General features: G+C 38.1%; 1 protein-coding gene and 1 pseudogene across 3 annotated transcripts in view; both read left to right on the top strand.

Annotated features, from left to right (window-relative positions):
* The window catches only part of SYNPR (synaptoporin), a 321,242-nt gene that overhangs the window by 297,225 nt on the left and 4,719 nt on the right, over positions 1–19,298 (top strand). For all 3 annotated transcript variants that reach the window (XM_077128800.1, XM_077128799.1, XM_077128798.1), the window contains one exon: positions 16,810–17,001. In XM_077128800.1, the coding sequence (XP_076984915.1) occupies positions 16,810–17,001 (192 nt within the window). The remainder of the gene's footprint in view (positions 1–16,809; positions 17,002–19,298) is intronic.
* Positions 11,518–11,887, top strand: LOC143656973 (large ribosomal subunit protein eL34 pseudogene; annotated as a pseudogene).

Raw genomic sequence — 19,298 nt, 5'->3', positions numbered from 1 at the left:
GAATATGCAGTTTAGCTAAGTGCATATCATTAGACTTTTGTGCGATAATGTTAGTCCTAATCCCTTGACACTCACTCAGCTCCACAGGTTTCATTAAGCAACCAGTTATAGGGAAAAAGTAGAAACAGCAGCATGTTCTTATTTCTTCTTTATTTGAAGAAGAAATTTTTACTCTCTCTGCTTTTATCTATTAGATATAACACTGGACTAAGTCTATAGGGTGCACTCTCAGTAAGGCACAATCTTAGCAAAGTTTTAATGGCTGGGGGCCCAGGCTCAGGAGTCAGACTGAGTTTGTATCCTGGTTCCACCACTTCCTAGCTGACCCTGGGCCATTTATGTAAACTTTCTGTGCCTCGGTGTCCTTGCTGGTTAAGTGATAATAATAGCACCTACCCTATCACTCAGTGAGAATGAGAATTAAATGAGGTTAATTCACATAAGCACTTAGCATAGTGCCTGCTATTTAGAAATCATTTAATAGGTATTAGAAGAGAGAAAGTAAGAAAAGAGTTATCTTAAAATTATTTGGCAAGTTGAGATGTACCTATGTGGAAGTGAGACAGAATAGATATGTATGCAAAATAGTGCAGTAAAGTTCTTTGAGTGAGGGGCCATGGAGAGTAGTGGATGCTGGAATAGACTGGGCAGTTTTTATGGAGGAAGGGTCCTCATAGGCCGGGACCTTGCTTCTCAAAGTGAAGCAAGCAATGCTTGAAATGCTTGGAAACTTCTAAGAAAGGGAGAATCTCAGACGCCACTCCAGACCTATTGAATCAGAATCTGCATTTTAACGAGATGCCCGGAAGATTCATGGTACTTAAAGCTGAGAAGGACACTTCATCTCAAAACATTCAGGCCTGCCATTGTCTCCCATCACACACATAAGTACTTACAAAACAGTAATGTTGGGCAGAGGGAGACCATACAAAAATTCCTAGTGGGGGTGGGTGGGTGTGCTAAATGTTAAATACCAACAGTTACATATTGGAAATAATAGAACTCTCAAAAATGACTAGAATCAGCTAAATAAAGCATGAGATGTAAGTTATGATTCAACTAATATTTATGCCTAGGCAGGATAAAAATCACAAATATTTAGTTCATTCAGACTGAAAAAGAAAACATATGATCTCTCTTTTGGAGGGTTGGGAAGAAATCCCCAGCAGCCTCAGGTTTATGAAAAGCACACATGGCCCTAGCGTGCAAAGACATTTGGGCTGCATGGCATCAACCCCCACCAATCCCACAATGTTCTGGTGAGTTACACTCCACCATACCTCATTGCAGGGAAACACACACACACACACACACCCCAGCCTCGTCCACACTTCTCCATTTTCTCCTGTCTGTCTGCTTTCTCCTCCTTAGGCACCTGCTCAAATCTTACCTGCCAGAGACACTGAATCTTTGCTTAGAAATAAACTTACAGGAGATGAGAAAGAACAGAAGGAAAGAACCGACAAGGAAAATAGTAATAGCTATCCTTTTGAGGTGCCTGCTTGCGCAAGATATTGGGCCACACACTATTCATGCTTTCATTATCTCATTTTAATTCTTTTAGTAACTCCCTAAGACAGGTTATTAATTCTCTATTGTTTTATTTGAGTAAATGAAGGCCCATATAGGTCAAGTAATTTGCCAAAGGCTATGTGGCTAAGAAGTCGCACAACTGAGACTCGAATCCAGGTCTGTCTTCTCTCCAGCTGACAGGGTAAAGACAACATCTGTGAATCCGATAGCCATCTTCTTGAGGAATGGCTTCTTATTTGTAATTCAAATGTAATATTTTTCCTCACTTTCACGTTGTATGATGGGGGTGGGGGGAAGTGGCAAAGGAATATTTTGAAAGCAGACTGAATTTGAGCTGTGGATGGTGAGGCACAGGATAATTTCCTCCTTGGTATTTTAGAAGTTCTTCATTTTAACCAACTGTCGAAGGTTGACAGATGGGTTGATATATGACAGAATAATGGGTCTTTAATTCCAGAAAGGCATAAGGAAGGCTTAAAAAATAGCAACTCTTTTCATGAACCTGTGTTAATGCAGCTTGCTCACTTGCAGAAGAAAAAAATGTTGAAAGGAGGAAAGTGTGAAATATAATCGTAATCATTTCCCTAAACAGAAAGTTTCTCACCATTGCCAAAGGTCAAATCCAGTAATATATGCCTATTCTGAAATCGCACCAGAGTTTTGAAATTCAGTTATTTGAAAGGGTATGCAGAGAGGAAATAGGGAGGGTGGAGTGGGGGTATACATTTAAAAATGAACAAACAACAAAATTTTCTTCATCCCCAATGAAGAGGTATTTAATTCTCTTTTAATTTAAAAGAGGTATTTAAATTCTCTTTTATTTTGAAGGCATCCAGTGTTATTAGTTCCTTATATCTTTGCGGTGATTTAGAAAACATGCTGATTTTTGAAATGCTGATTTTTGAAATCCAAATGATTTTCCTTTAAGCATCTCTGCCAAGTGTGAAATCTCTTTCCTTTCTTCATGCATTCAGTGGATGGTTATGAGAACCTAGTACATGCCCAGACATTTGACTAGGCACTAGGGCCACAGATGGTTAAGACAGTTGTGTCCCCAAGGGAACTTACAGTCCAGTGAATTTGACCAACATGTATACAGAATTTAATGCACATTATGTGCTTTCTGACAATTTAGCAATGCGATCAAGGTTGATCCTATCAGGACTCACTCTTCTAGGCAGCACTTCCTCAAATGACCTCATATGTCTTTACAAAATTATCAGAGTTCTTTGCCAACATTGCAACAAGATGAAATACACACACACACACACACATATACACATATGCACAAATATACCTGATTATTGCCAAAAAGATTTGAAGCTTTTCCTACAAAGAACTCTTGGCTCAACTCTTGTGCCTGAGTGGACAAAGTTTTAGGCACACAGATTTAAATTCAGCAGAGTGTTCATTATTTTTCAAAAGAATGTCAGAATCAGATTGGAAAAAAAATCAAGTCATTACAGCTGAATTTACAGTCAAATAAAAATCAATGACCATGACCAATTCAGACCACATCACTTGAAGATTTCATCATCATCATCATCGAAGCCATTAATGCAATAATTAAAACGTTCCAGTTGCTAACCACTTTTAGTTCATTTTAATCCTCTCAACCACCCTATAAGGCAGGCTCTCCTATTTCATTTTACAGATGTGGATACTGACACCCAGAGAATTTGAAAATCCATAATCAGGTTAGCTTTTATCACATTATTTCCAGCCATGCATATCAACTCTTCCACGTTCTACCTGGAGGATACTAGCCGTGTAGAATAGGAAGTAAATAATAGGATTATGTTTTATAATTAGTATGTGACAGCCAGAATTTTTCTTGCAGTCCCTTCCCACTCTGATATTATACAATTTGGAGAAAGAAGATATACAGTTTTCCCAATTTCAGGTAAGATGATGATGGCAAAAGAACACAGAGCAGTGTTCAGAGGGAAGCTAATTAGATCAGAAGGAAGCATCTGAAATGCTTGCCAGCATTCTGAGTCAAAATTTCTTGGTGTAGCTTATTAGAAATCAGATCTCAAAGAACACATCCATTTTCAATATAGGTTAAGTGGGGGGTGACAAGAAAAGTTAGGCAAATTAAGAAACTAATTTGTCTTAGCTGATATTTAACACCCATGTCTCTATTCTCTGCCACTATATGGAGACAAAAAGATAATTGTGTGTGTCTCTCACAAACATACACACATGTACAAATGCACACACATACAAATGATGGGCTAGTTTGCAGGAAGAGGGCACATTATGGCCCAGGGTACATGTGAGAGCTGAAGTTCAAATCTGGCTGCTTCTGGCTCCAAGCCTCTCACCAAGTCTCCCATATGCTACATTTCCTCCAGATGTTTCATCTACACGCTGACAACTGGCGTTTTCTAAATATGTTGAAAATGTCCAGATGTTTTGTGTCAAGTAAACAAAACTGGTGACTAATTGCCTAAATCTTAGCATTTTCATGTGACTGGTTCAACAGCAGCCCCCAAATATTTTGGAAATGCTAAAAAAAGTACATAAAAATAAAAAAGATTGATGTGGAAGTCAATAAACATCCCCAAATTTCCAGATTCACCCTTGACTAATTTTTCAAATGTGTGGGGTTTTTTGTTTTTCTTTTTTTGTTTTTTGCCAGTTATTTTAAGGATATCCAAACAAGTCTCAGCAGTTGCCTCACCTCTGGTATAGGATCTTGGGCTTGTTACTTGTTTCTGTGCTTATTGATAGATGTGTCAAAACTGGTAACCAATTATTTGGGAAGGGCATAGTTTTTTGTGTAACCTAGCAACTTGCCTGGAAACACTTAACAACAGTGGTTGCTTCCCTGGGCTAGCAAATTTAGGGTGCTAGGGTCCAGAGAGGCAAGAATTCTGTTCTGCCAAAATTTATAGGTAAACAAATCTAACCCAGACCTCTGTGCACCTGGGGCCCACCTTGTTTATTGTTTAGCTTTCTAAGAGGGAGAGGGTTTCAGGTGCACAAGGGCAGAGAGCTAATAACCTCAGCCAACATGTGGGCACCAAGACTTCCAAGAAACAAGCAAACTTCTCCTCCTCACTCTGAAATCTCCTCTTGCTAGCACCATAGCCTGATAATTGTTCTTGCTCCTGACCTACCTAATATCAACATGCCTCTTTTTAAGGCATGGATTTAGTAGACAGTAAAGAGAAGCCCAAAGCTCTCTTCGGAAGCCAATTCATAGCCCTTCCAGATAAGCCACTTTGTGGTGTATTTATTTTTCAGCATAAGTCTGCATTGAGAACTACCTAAGGGACAAACCTAGAAGGATCATAGATCCAATGATCTGTGCAGCTTTCCCTATCCCCTGAGGCTGTTTAGTACTCCCACACATTTTTTTGTTGTCAGAACACCATGTCCTATTCCTGCAAAGCTATTTTCACCACTTGCAATTACATGTACTTTTGTGACTATTTGACTAATGTCTCTCTCTCTCCTTCCCCAGATTAAATACTGGTACCTTGTCTGTTTTTATTAACTATGGTATCCCCAACACCTGACACCCAGTAGGTTTTCAATAAAGATTTGTACAGTGAATAAACCCACCTTATTTATTTGACTACCAAAATCCACTGAATAATGCCAAATACATTTTTCTATACTGTTGTATGGTTGGCTATTATATGTGGTGATATTTTCCTGTATCCAGACTAAGGAAAGAGTGTGGCATAATGAAGAGTGAACTTTGAGTCAGCCAAATCTATATTTATATAATGTGTTGAGGACTTACTATGTGTCAGGTACTGAGCTAAGCATTTTATTGTATTAATTAATCTCTCCTTGACAAAATCCCTGTGAAAATATGCATTAATATTGCCCCTTATTTACAGATAAAGAAACTGAGGCTTTATAGGTTCCCACAGCCAGTTAGTAAGAGCTGAGATCTGAAGACAAAGCTTCCTGATTGCAAAGATTGTTTAACTGCTATGTAATACTTTCTTCTCTAAAAATCTTTATATAATAATAGCTGCTTCATAACTTCTTGATGGAGATTTAATGGAATGATGCAAGTAAAGGGCTTAGCACAATGCTTAGTACATAGTAAGCACTGAGTCAATAGTAGCTATTTGCAGTAATACTACTATTATTACTACAAATTTATTTTGAACAATTATTGATTTAGCAATATTACCATTACCTTATTTTTAAAGAGTTATGCTGTGGTTTTGAGGGGTGTTTTTAACCTGATTCACAACACCACTGTGCAAAGTTAGTGAGGGATGTGTATCCATTCTGAGATTGTCAGATAGCTGAAAGTGCCTCCCTTTTGCACTAAGATCATGAAATCAATTGTCTCTGACCAAACTCAAGGGAGAGATGAAGGGGATCTTTAAAATATCTCCCTTGATAGATGAACACATATTCTGGAGCAAAACTCCTTAGGTCCAAATCTTGGCTCTGCAATAGGTTCAAATCTTGGCTCTGCATCTTTTGAACTGGGGTTAAGTATCTTATCCTATTGACAGGGTTGTTGGGAGATTAAACAAGCAAATAATAAGCATCATTATCATCATTGTTTTGAAGGGTTACAAAATCCACTCCTTAGAATTGCTTACCTCCAAAATTTAAACAACAACAACAATAATAATAGTTGGATGGATTTAAAAGTTTCGTCTAGCTACAAATGGCATTAATAAAATAGTCAACCTGATATTTGTCTCTCAATTCCTCTGTAGGTCTGTTGGCTGAGCTCAGAGGGGTGTTAGAAAAAAGTACTGAGGTGGCATGTGAAATAGAGCCAATCTGGATTTTTCAAACAAGTGCTATGCAAATGAAGCATCTGGTACCCAGGTCCCTGGGCTTATTGACTGCAGGGTAGGAAGTTTTCCCCCCTAAGCACAATAACTCACATCTAAAGCTCTGTGGAAATGATCATTTGGCTATAATTAAAGAGACCCCTCTGACCTTAAATTTCTCTTCCCTAATGAGGATGAACCAACTTGATGAATTGGCCACCCTTACCCCAAGCCAATTTGCCTGGCCTCCAAGTCTTGACTTCCCATGGGGACTAGCAGCTCACCCAACAGGCTTAAGCCATTTCATGAGGGTATTTGTCATTAAAGATTCTGAAATCTAAGGGATTAATGGAATTTGTCCAAGCACACTCAATGTCAGAGGAAAAGAGGATTTGCCTGCTGGGCTTGAAAACTCCAAACTCACTTTATTTACCCCTGGACATTGGTTTTCAGTTTCTTTATCTGTAAAATGAGAATAAAAGTAATACCTGCCTCATAGAGGTGTTGTGAAGCACAGTACCTAGTACGGCAGTACCTCATACAGGATAAATGATTGATGGTGGTAGATCGTCAGCACGTTCTATTCCTTTCCTTCCTCTTTCTCCTTCTTTTCCTGCCCTTGGACACTGATTCTCCCTCTTCCTCCACTTTCTCCTTCTCTTCCCTACTTCTTCTTTCCCCTCCTCATTCCTCATCCCACCTACTCCTTCTCCTTCCTTCCCTTCCCTTTCTTTTTCTCCTAGCACCTGGGCCACAAATTATTTAATATTGTCCCTTAAATTAAGTCATTTTTAACTTAAATAAAACATATATTTGAAGAAAGCCTTGTACCACTATTGGATATAGAAATCCAGCATTATTTGACATAATAAAAATATAAACATAGAAATGAATCAATGGAAAATAAACAGTGTTATTAAATTCCAGCTGGGTACAACCACTTGCCTGAAGGCTCTGAGCCTGGGGCAAGTTTCCTTTGATAAAAAAGAGAGACTAACTCTTGTTAAATAGGTGTTAGAGACAGATTAGCACCCAACTGAGACATTCTTCTTTACAACTCAGTTTGAAAGAGAATTGCAGAAGAAAATGCCTTTTCTCCCTATGTTGCTCAATGTTATTTAATGCTAAACTGCCATCTGAAGTAGGCAATCCAAACTTCAGAAACCCATTATACCCAGAAAACCTGGGCACAATGGAAAAACCAATCAGGAAACAGGGAGCCAGATGCTCTGAATTCAAATCCATTACTTGTGACAACTTAGATGCATTATCTAACTTCTCTGAGCCTAGTTTCCTCATCTGTAAAACGGATATGATTACCTTCACCCTCACACAATTGTTGATGATCAAATGAAAATGTGACCAATCTGGGGCAGTGTGTTGAAAATTGTAGGCACTTTACCAAAGTCAGATGTCATTATTATTGTTACTTCCAGCAAAATAATGAAACAAACCCATGAGTAGACAGAAAGTCATTCCATTCACCCAGTGCTTAGGTATTGTTGCTTCTATGACAAGTCCAAAGTTCTGCCTTCAACTAAGCTACTATCTTGCTATTTGGCTTCTGTGTTCCCTGATTCACAGCTTCACTCTAGAATTTCTGAAAGCCACATTATCAAAGTGAATCCACTTACATTGAGGGTGAGGGTGACTTTTGGAACTGCTCAGTTCCTAATGTAGGCTCCAGGTGTAGGGGTCAGGAACAGAAAAAACAGGAAAGCAAGACAGATAATAAAGTCACTGGAGCTGAATTATTAGGAAGATTTGCCAGTAGATGGAAATGAAAGAATTACCAACATCCAGTGGAGCTGTGGTATGCCATTATCAGAGAGAACTGGAGACTGCTTTACCTGGTTCTGAGATGATAGTTTTCTATCACCAGGAATGACTCCCTCTGATATGCCCCAGAGTAATCCAGGTTCAGCATCTTTATTATATTACGTAGCATACTAGTATGCTATTTAATGAGTTTTGGAAAAAGCAACTTAAAAGAAGTAGAAACAAACCACCCAACCAACATTAAGCCTCAGCAGATGGAGCTATTTCTTGGATCACTGACCAGACCCTTAAAACATAGAAACACGATCAGATTGCATGCTGAAGTTCTTCAAGTACATATTGAGATCAAGAGTTCAGAGCACATTTGGGGAAGCATTTAATCAACCATGGGCAAATCTGAATACTCTCTTGGCCACAGTTTCTTCATCTGTGTTGTACGGGTAATAATAATGGCTCCCCTGACCACTTCTCAGGGTTTTACAGGGACCACATAGAACACAAATATGAAAGCACCTTGGAAAGATTAATGCACCTTCTAAATGGCAACTTCTTCACGCTACAAGAATAAATTACATGAGTGAAGCTGGCAGAATATATCTTTCAAAGGGGTAGTATATGCACTCTTATAACCTAGCAGAAAATGTTACAAATTTATGTCTTGAATTTCATTCATGCATAATGTGTCTCAGTTAGACTCACAAGAGGTAGTATGTGTAAACAACTGGATTCTTCTCTGCACCATCAGAAGGAAGATATTTTCCAAGTGGGGGGTTACCTCTCCTAATATGGAAGATGAATTTAGGTAGACTATTAACATGGCCTTAAATAACACGAATGAGAGAGTTATTCCATATTCAGTTTAATTTCAGGCCTTCTGATGGAGGCATACTAGTATTTCCATAATATCCCTTTAACACTTATTAATCTCCCTGTTTAAGAAAGACCCTAGGCTTCAAAGCCTTAGATAAGCATCTCCAACTGGAATTAAAGATATTTTGCTTTGACTGTATAGCATTTATATTTGTACTTTTCTCCCATCTGGGGCAAGTTATATTGGTTTAGCATTTATACATAACCTAATTTATGTAAAAAGGATGATTTGATTTAAATATAATATTAAATAGCGCAGGAGGTATGTGGATAAAATAAAAATTAAGTAGTACAAAAGCTGGAGGATGTTAGTTAAGGTAAGTAGCCACATAAATTACATAAAGGAGAATATCCCCCCAGCCCCCATTTTTGGAAATCTAATATGCTGCAGTAGTCAAGCAAAGTATTGAACCTGTCTAAGTTCCAGTTTCCTCGGAAGAAAAATGGAGCTAATGTAACCACTATATCGTAAAGTCAGTGAAATCTGTAAGTGCTTAGCAAAGGGCCTGCCACAGAGGAAGTGCTCAGTAAATGGTGGCAGCAGCAGCCATGCTCCTAAGGCAAACACTCATCCAGGCTAGCTTCTGATGTATTCTCTGCTCTTCCCACCACTTCTGTGCCCAGGAGGTGACCTGCATGGACCACGTCAGCAGGCTGCCTATCCTCTAGTTTCAGGTTGGGGTTTGACCAATGGGAGCCTCTGCAAGAGATTGGAGGATGAGAATACAGTCAGGTCAGGTATTTGCTCCCAAGTCACCCTCCCTGCAAAGTAGCCTCAGACTCAGACTTAGGCCTGAAGCCAAATGAATTTAAAAATTCAATCCAATATATTCTTTGGCTAGAAATTGTGACATAGTTTCCTTGTCCTCACACTGCTTAATTATAGAAAACCTGGCTTGAGGCTATTTTCTGAAACACTTTGATGCAAAACTCTCAATTCTAATGGCATTTGTCTGATCTAATTATAAATCCTGATGCTGTTAAGAACAAATAGGGCCACCTGAAGAAGTTCTGTCTGGGAGAGCCCATCAGTATCGTCAATCAGTGCCTTGATCACATCCCCACATTGTTTTCATTTAGTCTAATTATAAAAAGTTTATATGTTTAAAAATATACAAGCTTATACAAACAACCTAAAAATCATTTAATCCTATCAAGACCACTTGTTGAATTCTTGTCTAATGTTATATATCTTAATTTTTTTTTTTACAAAATTGGGATCATTTTGTGGAGTCATTCATTCATTCATTCATTCTCTCACCTAATAAACATTGATGGCATCGCCTCTGCCAAAACCCAGCGATGAGTAAGGTAGACAAAGTCACTTTCCTTGTTGAACTGACTCTTTATTGGGAGAAATAGGCAAACAAGCATGTTTTCAAATTATGAAAAGTGCTATACAAAGAAGAATAAGGGAATACGTTTTAGAAGGAAGCCTCTTGGGGAAGAGACCATTAACAGGGACGTGAACAAGGAGATAAAGCAAGTGATGTCACTATGGGGGTTGGGACTACAGTCTGGGCAGAGGGAACAGCAAATATGCAAAGGCCCTGAGGCAGGAATGTGCCTGACATGTAGACAGAGGTTTCTATCCTGCTATTTCTAACAGAAACATTTCCTCTTATGTTCATTCATTCAAGATGTATTTATTGAGTGTCTACTATGTGTCAAGCAATTCTGTGTGCTGGGCAGGCAGCAATGATAATGGACAAAACTTGACACGTGAAGCATTTTCATTCTAATTAGAGGAGACAGAGACAATAAACAAGTAAATATATTGTGCTGGTTGGAAACTGTTATGTACCCCAGAAAAGCCATGTTTTAGTTTTGATCCAACCTTGTAGAGCCAGACCTATTGTTTAGGGTGGAAACCTTTGATTAGATTGTCTCCATGGAGATTGACACACCCAGTTGTGAGTATGGCCTTTTGATTAGATGGAGATGTGACTCTACCCATTCAAGGTACGTCTTGATTAGTTTACCAGAGTCCTTTAAGAGGGAAACATTTTGGAGGAACCTCAGATGCAGAGGCTTGGAGAACACTTGCTTCAGAGCCAACAGAGCTGCAACAGAGCTGCTCGGTTGGAGAGCCAACAGAGAGAGCAAATACCTAGGCAGGGACATTTGGAGCCCAGTACACATCACTATGTGCCTTCCCATGAGATGCTAAGCAAGCCAGAACCCAAAGTTGTATCCCAAGTGTGAAAACCCCACAGGAAACAGAGACTAAAAGCAATCGAGACCAGGAGTAAGGGACCAGTAGATGCCAGCCATGTGCCTTCCCTGCTGACAGAGGTGTTCCGAATAGCGTCACCCTTTCTTGAGTGAAGGTAACTTTTTGTTGGTGCCTTAATTTGGACATTTGCATGACCTTATAACTCTAAACTTGTAATATAATAAATTCCCTTTATAAAAGCCGTTCCATTTCTAGTGTATTTCATTCTGGCAGCTTTAGCAATCCAATATATATATAATATACCAATTGGTATAAGTGAGACTGATCAAAATAAAAGGGGAAAAAAAGAATAGAGAATTTAGGTGGTAAGATGGGGATTGCTGCTTCCGGGGACGGTACCCTGAGGCATTCAAAATGGTCCAGCTTTTGACATACCGTCGTAGGCTGTCCTACAATACTGCTTCTAATAAAACTTTTGTCCCGGACCCCTGGGAATAGAATTGTTTACCTTTATACCAAAAAAGTTGGGAAAGCACCAAAATCTGCATGTGGGGTGTGCCTAGGCCAACTTCGGGGTGTTCGTGCTGTGAGGCCTAAGGTTCTTATGCGGTTATCTAAGACCAAAAAGCACGTCAGCAGAGCCTATGGTGGTTCCATGTGTGCTAAATGTGTCCGTGACAGGATCAAATGTACTTTCCTGATTGAGGAACAGAAAATCGTTGTGAAAGTGTTGAAGGCACAAGCACAGAGTCAAAAAGCTAAATAAAAAATGTGAAGCTTTTCTGAATAATAAAAATCAAAGACTTAAAAAAAGAAAAAAGAAGATGGGGATTGCTAGTTACATCTGGTAGACAAGGAGACATACAGATTGATGAAATGTGAGCAGAGACTGTGAAGGAAGAGAGGAAGTAAGCCATGTGGATATTCCAGGGAGAGGTTCTGAGCTGTACATATACTTGGTGGGTTTGAGCAACAGCCAGGAGGCCAGGTGGCAGGAGCAGTGGTGAGGGGAGAATGGGCCAGGAGTCAGAGTTGGAGAAGTAATAAGATCAGCCAGATCGTGATCCTTATGGACCTCTGTATGGCCTTTTCTTTTACTCTCAGGAAGGTCAGAACCATGAGCAGCTTTTGAGCAGATGAATATATCCTTGGGATCCAACTCTCTGGCCCCTGTGCTGGGAATAGATAAATATCAATAAATAATGTCTACAGCATTATTTTTTTCTTTTTCTTTTATTTTTTTTATTAGAGAAGTTGTGGGGTTACATAACAATCATGCATAAAACACAGGATTCCCATGTGCCACTTCACCACCAACACCTTGCATTGTGGAACTTTTGTTACAATTGATAAAAGCACATTTTAAAAATTGCTCTATTACTTATGGTCCATAGATTAACTTAGGGTTCACTGTTTGTGTAGTGCAGCTCCATGGATTTAAAAAAATATTTTATTCTACTACCATGTATACAATCTAATATTTCCCCCTTTTAATACATATTTCACTGGTGTCAATTATATTCACAATGTTGTGCTACCATCAGCACCATTCATTACCAAAATATTTCCATCATTCCAGATAGGAACCCTGTGCATTGTAAGCCTTAACTTCCCATTCCCTACCCCCAACACATCCCCCAAATCTAGAATCTGTATTGTACATTCTGCCACTATGAGTTTGTATATTCTAATGATTTCATATCAGTGAACTCACACAATATTTGTCCTTTTGTGTTTGGCTTATTTCACTTAACATGATGTCTTCAAGTTTCACCCATGTTGTCACATGTCTCAGAAACATTTCAAACCCATGAGAATGGTTACTATTAAAAAATGGAAAATTATAAGTGTTGGAGAGAACGCAGAGAAATAGGAACACTCATTCATACCTGGTAGCAATGTAAAATGATGCAGCTACTGTGGAAGACAATTTTGTGGTTCCTCAGAAAGTTAAGTATAGAATTACCATATGATTTGGCAATCCCACTACTAGGTAAATACCCCAAAGAATTGAAAGCAGGAACTCAAACAGATATTTGCACATGAATGCTCATAGCAACATTGTTCACAATTGCCAAAAAATGGAAGCAACCCAAGTGGCTGTCAAACAATGAATGGATAAACAAAATGTGGTATACATAGCATTATTTTTAATATGTTTGCACCATAATTTCCTTCTTGTCAGACATATAGCTGCTTTCCAATTTTTCTATTTTAAAATGCTACCATTTACAGCCTTGTTCAAAATCTCCATCTTTCTACTGCCATACTTATAAATTAGGGCAGACATATGAGCACATAAGTTCCTGCTCCAAAGCATAATACTAATTATATTATTGTTGTTGCTGTTATTGTTATTAAAATTTACAGTGTATTAGCCATTCGGTTTACCAGGCATCATGCTAAGCCTTTTATTTATATTTATCTTATTTTATCCTCGCATCCATCCGATGAGACAGATACAGTTGTAATCCCATTTTACATAGAGGTGAACTGAGTCTTCAAGCAGTACAGCAAGTTGACCAAGGTCACACAGCTAGAAAATGGTAGAGTCAAACCCAGGTCTGTCTGGGCTTTTAATTCAGATAAGAGATACACTAGTACTATATATTGATTCCTTCTTTATGCAGTAGTATTATGGGTATAAGATTGGGTCAGCTTTCTAAAATACCATATTCACTCCAAGGATATAGATCCTTGACTTCAAATGTAAGGTTTGTTTCTGGAAAAGTGTTCCTCAGTAGTTTTTATATTTAAATTCAGAAGGACCTCAAATCCTTTTTTTTTTCTTTCACTTTTATAGTGTATTTGTTTTAAATGAGAAGACCAGCATTCCTTAAAGTAGATGTGACAGACAGTATAGACAAGTCAGTCTCACAGGTGCCTCCTGGAGGTAGATGGCTAGGGTCAGTAATCCACCTCCTACACTTACTAACTCATGACATTGAGCAATTTATTTAACCTCTTCATGCCTCAGATTCCTCACCTATTAGATGTGGACAAGATTATTATCTATTTCACAGTGCTGTTGTCAGGATTAAATGAGTTGGTACATATAAACTTAGAACAACATCTGGCACATAAGAAGTGCTCAAAATATGTTAGATATTTATTATTTTAACAAATACATCTAGAAGTTTTGACATGATCTTCTTCAATTTCCAAATGAAAGGTCTTTACATGACTGTCCTTTTTTTTTAAGGTGTTCCCCATTCTAATGGCCTTTTAACAAACCTATTTCCAGTTATGATAATGACTATAAATAATGGCAGTATCCCATAGATACAGGATATCTATGGTACCTACCAACTATGTAATAGTAAAAGAACAGAGTCCATATTTTGAATTTTTAAAGTCACCATGAAACCTAGCTCAGTATCTGGTGCATTACTCAGAAAAGTACTATTCTGAATATGAATACAAGAATGAAAGAAATAAGGTATCTGATTCAACAGGATCAGAAAGTTGTGATTTAACATAGTGCACCTGACTGTCTTAGATTGCCTGAGCTGCTATCACAAATACCACATGATGGGTTGGCTTAAACAACTGGAATTTATTGTCTCATGATTTTGGAAGCTAAAAGGCTTGCTTTCTTCCAGAATCAACATTCTTATACTGGCCACTGGCGATCCTTGGGGTTCCTTGGCTTTCCCTTCACCTGACAAGGCCTTTTCCTTTCTTCCTGATCTGATTTCTCCTGATTTCTGGCATCTGGCTTTTTATAAGACCTTCAACAATCCAGATTCAGACCTATCCATATTCAGTTGGGTCACAACTAAAAATAGCATCTTCAAGAGATCCTATTTACAATGGGTTCACATCCTCAAAAATGCAGATGAAGATTAAGAACATTTTTAAATTGGGGCACATTATCCAATCTATCACACTGGCTTATTATTTTTTACTGTTCCTACTATTTCTAATTCAAATCCAATCACTGACAGGCTTAAGTTTTTTATTCCAAATATTCTTATTAATGTTGAAATAGTTATAGGTATTATATTTGTTTACTTGATTGTTTATACCTCTACTTATCCCATCAAGGACTAGGATGTAAGCCATTTTAGGCTTACAAGGTTATATGAATTTCAAGGTACAATTAATAAAAACGAGAAGGTAAGAAGAAGGGAAAACAAAGATGGGGCTATAAAAAAACTTAGGAATATGGTTAAAATAGCCATGCTGTAAAAATCCTCTGAATGGGTAACAAGATGGTACTAGTCGACATGCAGAGGTAAACTGGTGAGTTACAGAATTTATAATGCCACTAGATGAAAAGAAGACCAATTGCCCCGAAGATTCAGCCATTTAATAATGAGACCCTCCAGAAATTTCTTCACAAAGGTCACACCTAACAAATGTCATTTGCAATAGCATCTTTAGAGTATAAGAGTTCTCTCCGCGGAGCTCATGAGATCTTGATGAAAAGTAATTCAGCCACACCATGGGGGTAGGCTAACTAGGGCAAGTCAGGTGTGCCATGCTCCTGGGGAGGAAAGAAATACATGCCAAGTTTTCTACTTGAGCTTATTACTTAGAATAAGAGGGAATCATGTTTCTGTTGGGTTGGTTTATAGAGTTTGTTATTTTCCTTTCTAGATTAGTATTTTTACTATTTTAGATGAGCAGCACCAGACATTTTTACAGTAGTCAAATAAATGCAGTAAACTCCTAAAATTGTTCGACTGTCTCAGAACCTGGTCGACTCATGTCTTAGACTCCTCTGAGTCATGAGAGAGGCTATGAGAAGTTGCGTCCCATCATCACAAGGTTAGAGATGCTTCTCTAAAATATTCAGCCTCCTCTCACACATTTAGATCGTATTTGATATTAATAAAGAAGCTTCTTCTCCCCTACCCGCTGCCCCCCCCCCCCACACACACACACACACACATACAATGCAGGTAGTTTTCAGAATCAAACACACCTGTATTGAATCTTGGTTCTGGTACTTGCCAGTATTTTACCTCACCTCTCTCTCTGGGCCTCAATCTCCTCATCTCTAAAAAGGACATTAAAAATACTAAGAGGATTATTATAGGGATAACTTTATATAAAACCTTTGGTCCATAGGAGGGACTCAAAGCATTGTAGCTGTTATTGTCTCCCACTTACCAGTCAGAGGCATACACTAGATAACATGCAGGTTTGTTAAAGGAACAAATGAATGGATAATGAATGAATGCATCTTGCCATTCAGTAGTCTTCAACAATCTGCAAATCTCTCTAAACATGAAATGATGCTAGCATGACGGTTAAGAGCATGGGCTCAGTGGTTGGGCTTCCTGGGTTGAATCCTGACTTCACCGCTGGTTACCTGTGGAATCTCAGTCAAGGCATTTACGATTGTCTGCCTTAGTTTTCTCATGGGCAAATAAGATGATAACCGTCACTTCCTTATGGGATTGTTGTACAAACAACGAGATGATGGTTATAAAATATTTAGTTAGCATCATGCTGGGACACAATCAGCACTCAATGAGCATTACTATTGTGTTTTACTTTCCGGAAATATATCCATATTATACCACAAAACTTTTTTTATTTGTTTTTCAACATATTTATCCTGGGTCCAATGTTATAGAATCTCAGAATTTTCCAAAAGGCCAACCAAATATTTGTATAAACTAACAGATTTGTTTCTACAATTTACATTTTTTCAATCTTTCTGCTTGGTTTCTATAGGACTTCATCGTCACAGTGGTCTTTTCGTTCCTGTGGTTAGTAGGTTCATCAGCTTGGGCAAAAGGACTGTCTGATGTCAAAGTCGCCACAGATCCCAAGGAAGTATTGTTACTGATGTCAGCTTGCAAGCAGCCATCCAACAAGTGTGTGGCCGTGCACAGCCCTGTTATGTCTAGCTTGAACACATCTGTGGTAAGTGTGTTTTCATCTATGCTTTACCTCCCAAATCTTTGTTGGCAGTCAGATGGATAAGAAGAACATTGCAGAGTTCCCCTTGGACATTTCTGCCTCTGAAACTAGGCCAATCAAAAAGGTAATATTTTATTCAAAAGGCAAGATGATCCTTTGGACTTCAAGTTTTCTGTTGTCAGAATCCACAGACTTTAATGCTGCCAATTATAGAGTTCTTAATAAGGACCCAGCAGGTAGTAGCAGTCACTGCTTAGATGACAGTCAAGGCAAAATTCTAAGCCAGCAGCAGATATAAAATCTGAACTTTATGGTTGAAACCTGCCAGAAGTTAAAAGGAATATTGGATGGCACAGAGGTTTCCTGAGAAGAAAACATTGTTCAAACCACACATACTTAGAATAATCCAATTGATTGTCTGGAGAAAAATATGCAGGCTAGTAGGGTGCAAAAGGAAATCCATAATATAAAAAGTACCTCTAATAGTTATGGTAATTTTTTAAATCTTCTCCATGCTTCTGGTTTAGTTGCTGAATAACTTTGGGAAAGCTGAACTGTATTTTTTGAACAAAGTCAAATATTATCATCAAGTATATGGCTCTTACAAGAAGACAGAAAATCTGACAGTTAACAGGGATGCTAAATTGGATTCTTATTTTACAAACGTAAGAACTTGTGTTATTCCAAAGAAAGACGCTGCATCTGAGAAAGACATAAGCTATAATAATAGCAAAAAGCAGCAGTTATCAAAGAATAGAAAGCTTGATAGTGTTTGCTGAAGGAACAACATTCTGTAGAGCCACTAAAAAAAATTATCTTTGCTTCAAAGTTAACTTATATTTCTACAGCTTTCTAAAATTCAATCTGGGAAGTCATTTAAGAAAGGGAAAGGGGCTACTAAACTGCTCCTGGTGATTTGACTGTGAATCTTGCTTTGGTGAGGTAGGAATTATATATTAGGTTCTCACAATCATTTTCATTTATTACTGACCACACTTGTAGAGGAAGACTTTGAGGTGTACATTCACATATATTCCATTCCTTCTATAGTTTGCTTATAGGCAAACTATAACCTTGTTGTAATCCTTATCTCAAAATCTAAAAGAACAAACACAAAATTGCTTGATGTGTCTATTAGTTTAAAATTTAGCCTCCTAATAAATTATGGCATACTGCATCATCTTTTAATAATCCTACTTCTGATGTCTCTGATAAATTTTAGACAAAACAATTATGAAGGAGAAACAATGCAATTGTCTCTGAAAAACAAGAAGAGGAATACATTGAAGCCAAATTATGTGATGTGTGTGAAGGAACACAGGTCCGATGCTGTTAAAGTTATGAATCCGTGTCATTATAGAGACCTAGTTTCCAGTGACAGAAAATTCAACTCATACTCTAAAGTCTGTTATTTACATCCTACCTCTAGTACCAATTTCTCTGTGTGTTAAAATATTTGGGCTGCAAGTAATAGAAACTGACTCTAATTTCATCATGAAAGAAAAGAATGTCAAGTAACTCATCAAATTAATGGTTTGTGAAGAAACAGGCTTTAAAAAGGGCAGGATCTAGGGAAAGACCAGGGTTCTAGATGACAGATACCAAAGAATGGTCTCTTCAAATTGCTTTTTAGTGTGACGTTTTTTCCAACCTTGTATCACTCTGCTCACAACTCAGAGTTGCATTGACTCAAGCCACTTACTGCAACTTGGCTCTGCCAAGGAAATCAAATTTCTATTACCAAAAGCTGGGGAAAATGATATTAATCAACCAAAATTCAGTCATCTATTCTATTACCATCTTGTTTGGCTCCAAATCACATTGACCTATATGATAATAATAAATAATAAATTATTATTGGAAGGGAATTAGGAACAAAACTGAAGGGTAGAACCCAGGACCAGAAACTGAGAAATTGTCAGGAGATTGGGTTGCTCAAATCTTCGATCCCTCATTTCTTTCTCTTTTGGCTTGTCTGTTACATTATTCTCTCTTTTCCCTGTACACACATTACAGACTACCAACCTGCAGTTTCTGCATTTCTATTTCTTCTTAAAGAAACAGCTTGGACTGAACTAAAATCACTTGGGCTCAATTCCAAATTTCTGGTAGACAGAATCTAATTAGTCCATCTCAGGCTAGGTGTCCACTTCCGTCTCATCGCTTATGGCTCAGTTAAGGGGGTGGCCGGGGGAGTAAATCGTGTGGTAGAAAAATGAGTCATACTTTACTGAGCAAGTGTAGGTTTTAGAGAAGGAGCCAGACACATGGCACTCTAAGTGGCCTCTACAAGTAAACGG

The sequence above is a fragment of the Tamandua tetradactyla genome, chromosome 15, assembly GCF_023851605.1.
Source record: "Tamandua tetradactyla isolate mTamTet1 chromosome 15, mTamTet1.pri, whole genome shotgun sequence".
In the NCBI taxonomy this organism is placed as follows: domain Eukaryota; kingdom Metazoa; phylum Chordata; class Mammalia; order Pilosa; family Myrmecophagidae; genus Tamandua; species Tamandua tetradactyla.
Note: the sequence above shows the minus strand (reverse complement) of the source record. Positions and strands in the feature narration are given on the sequence as shown.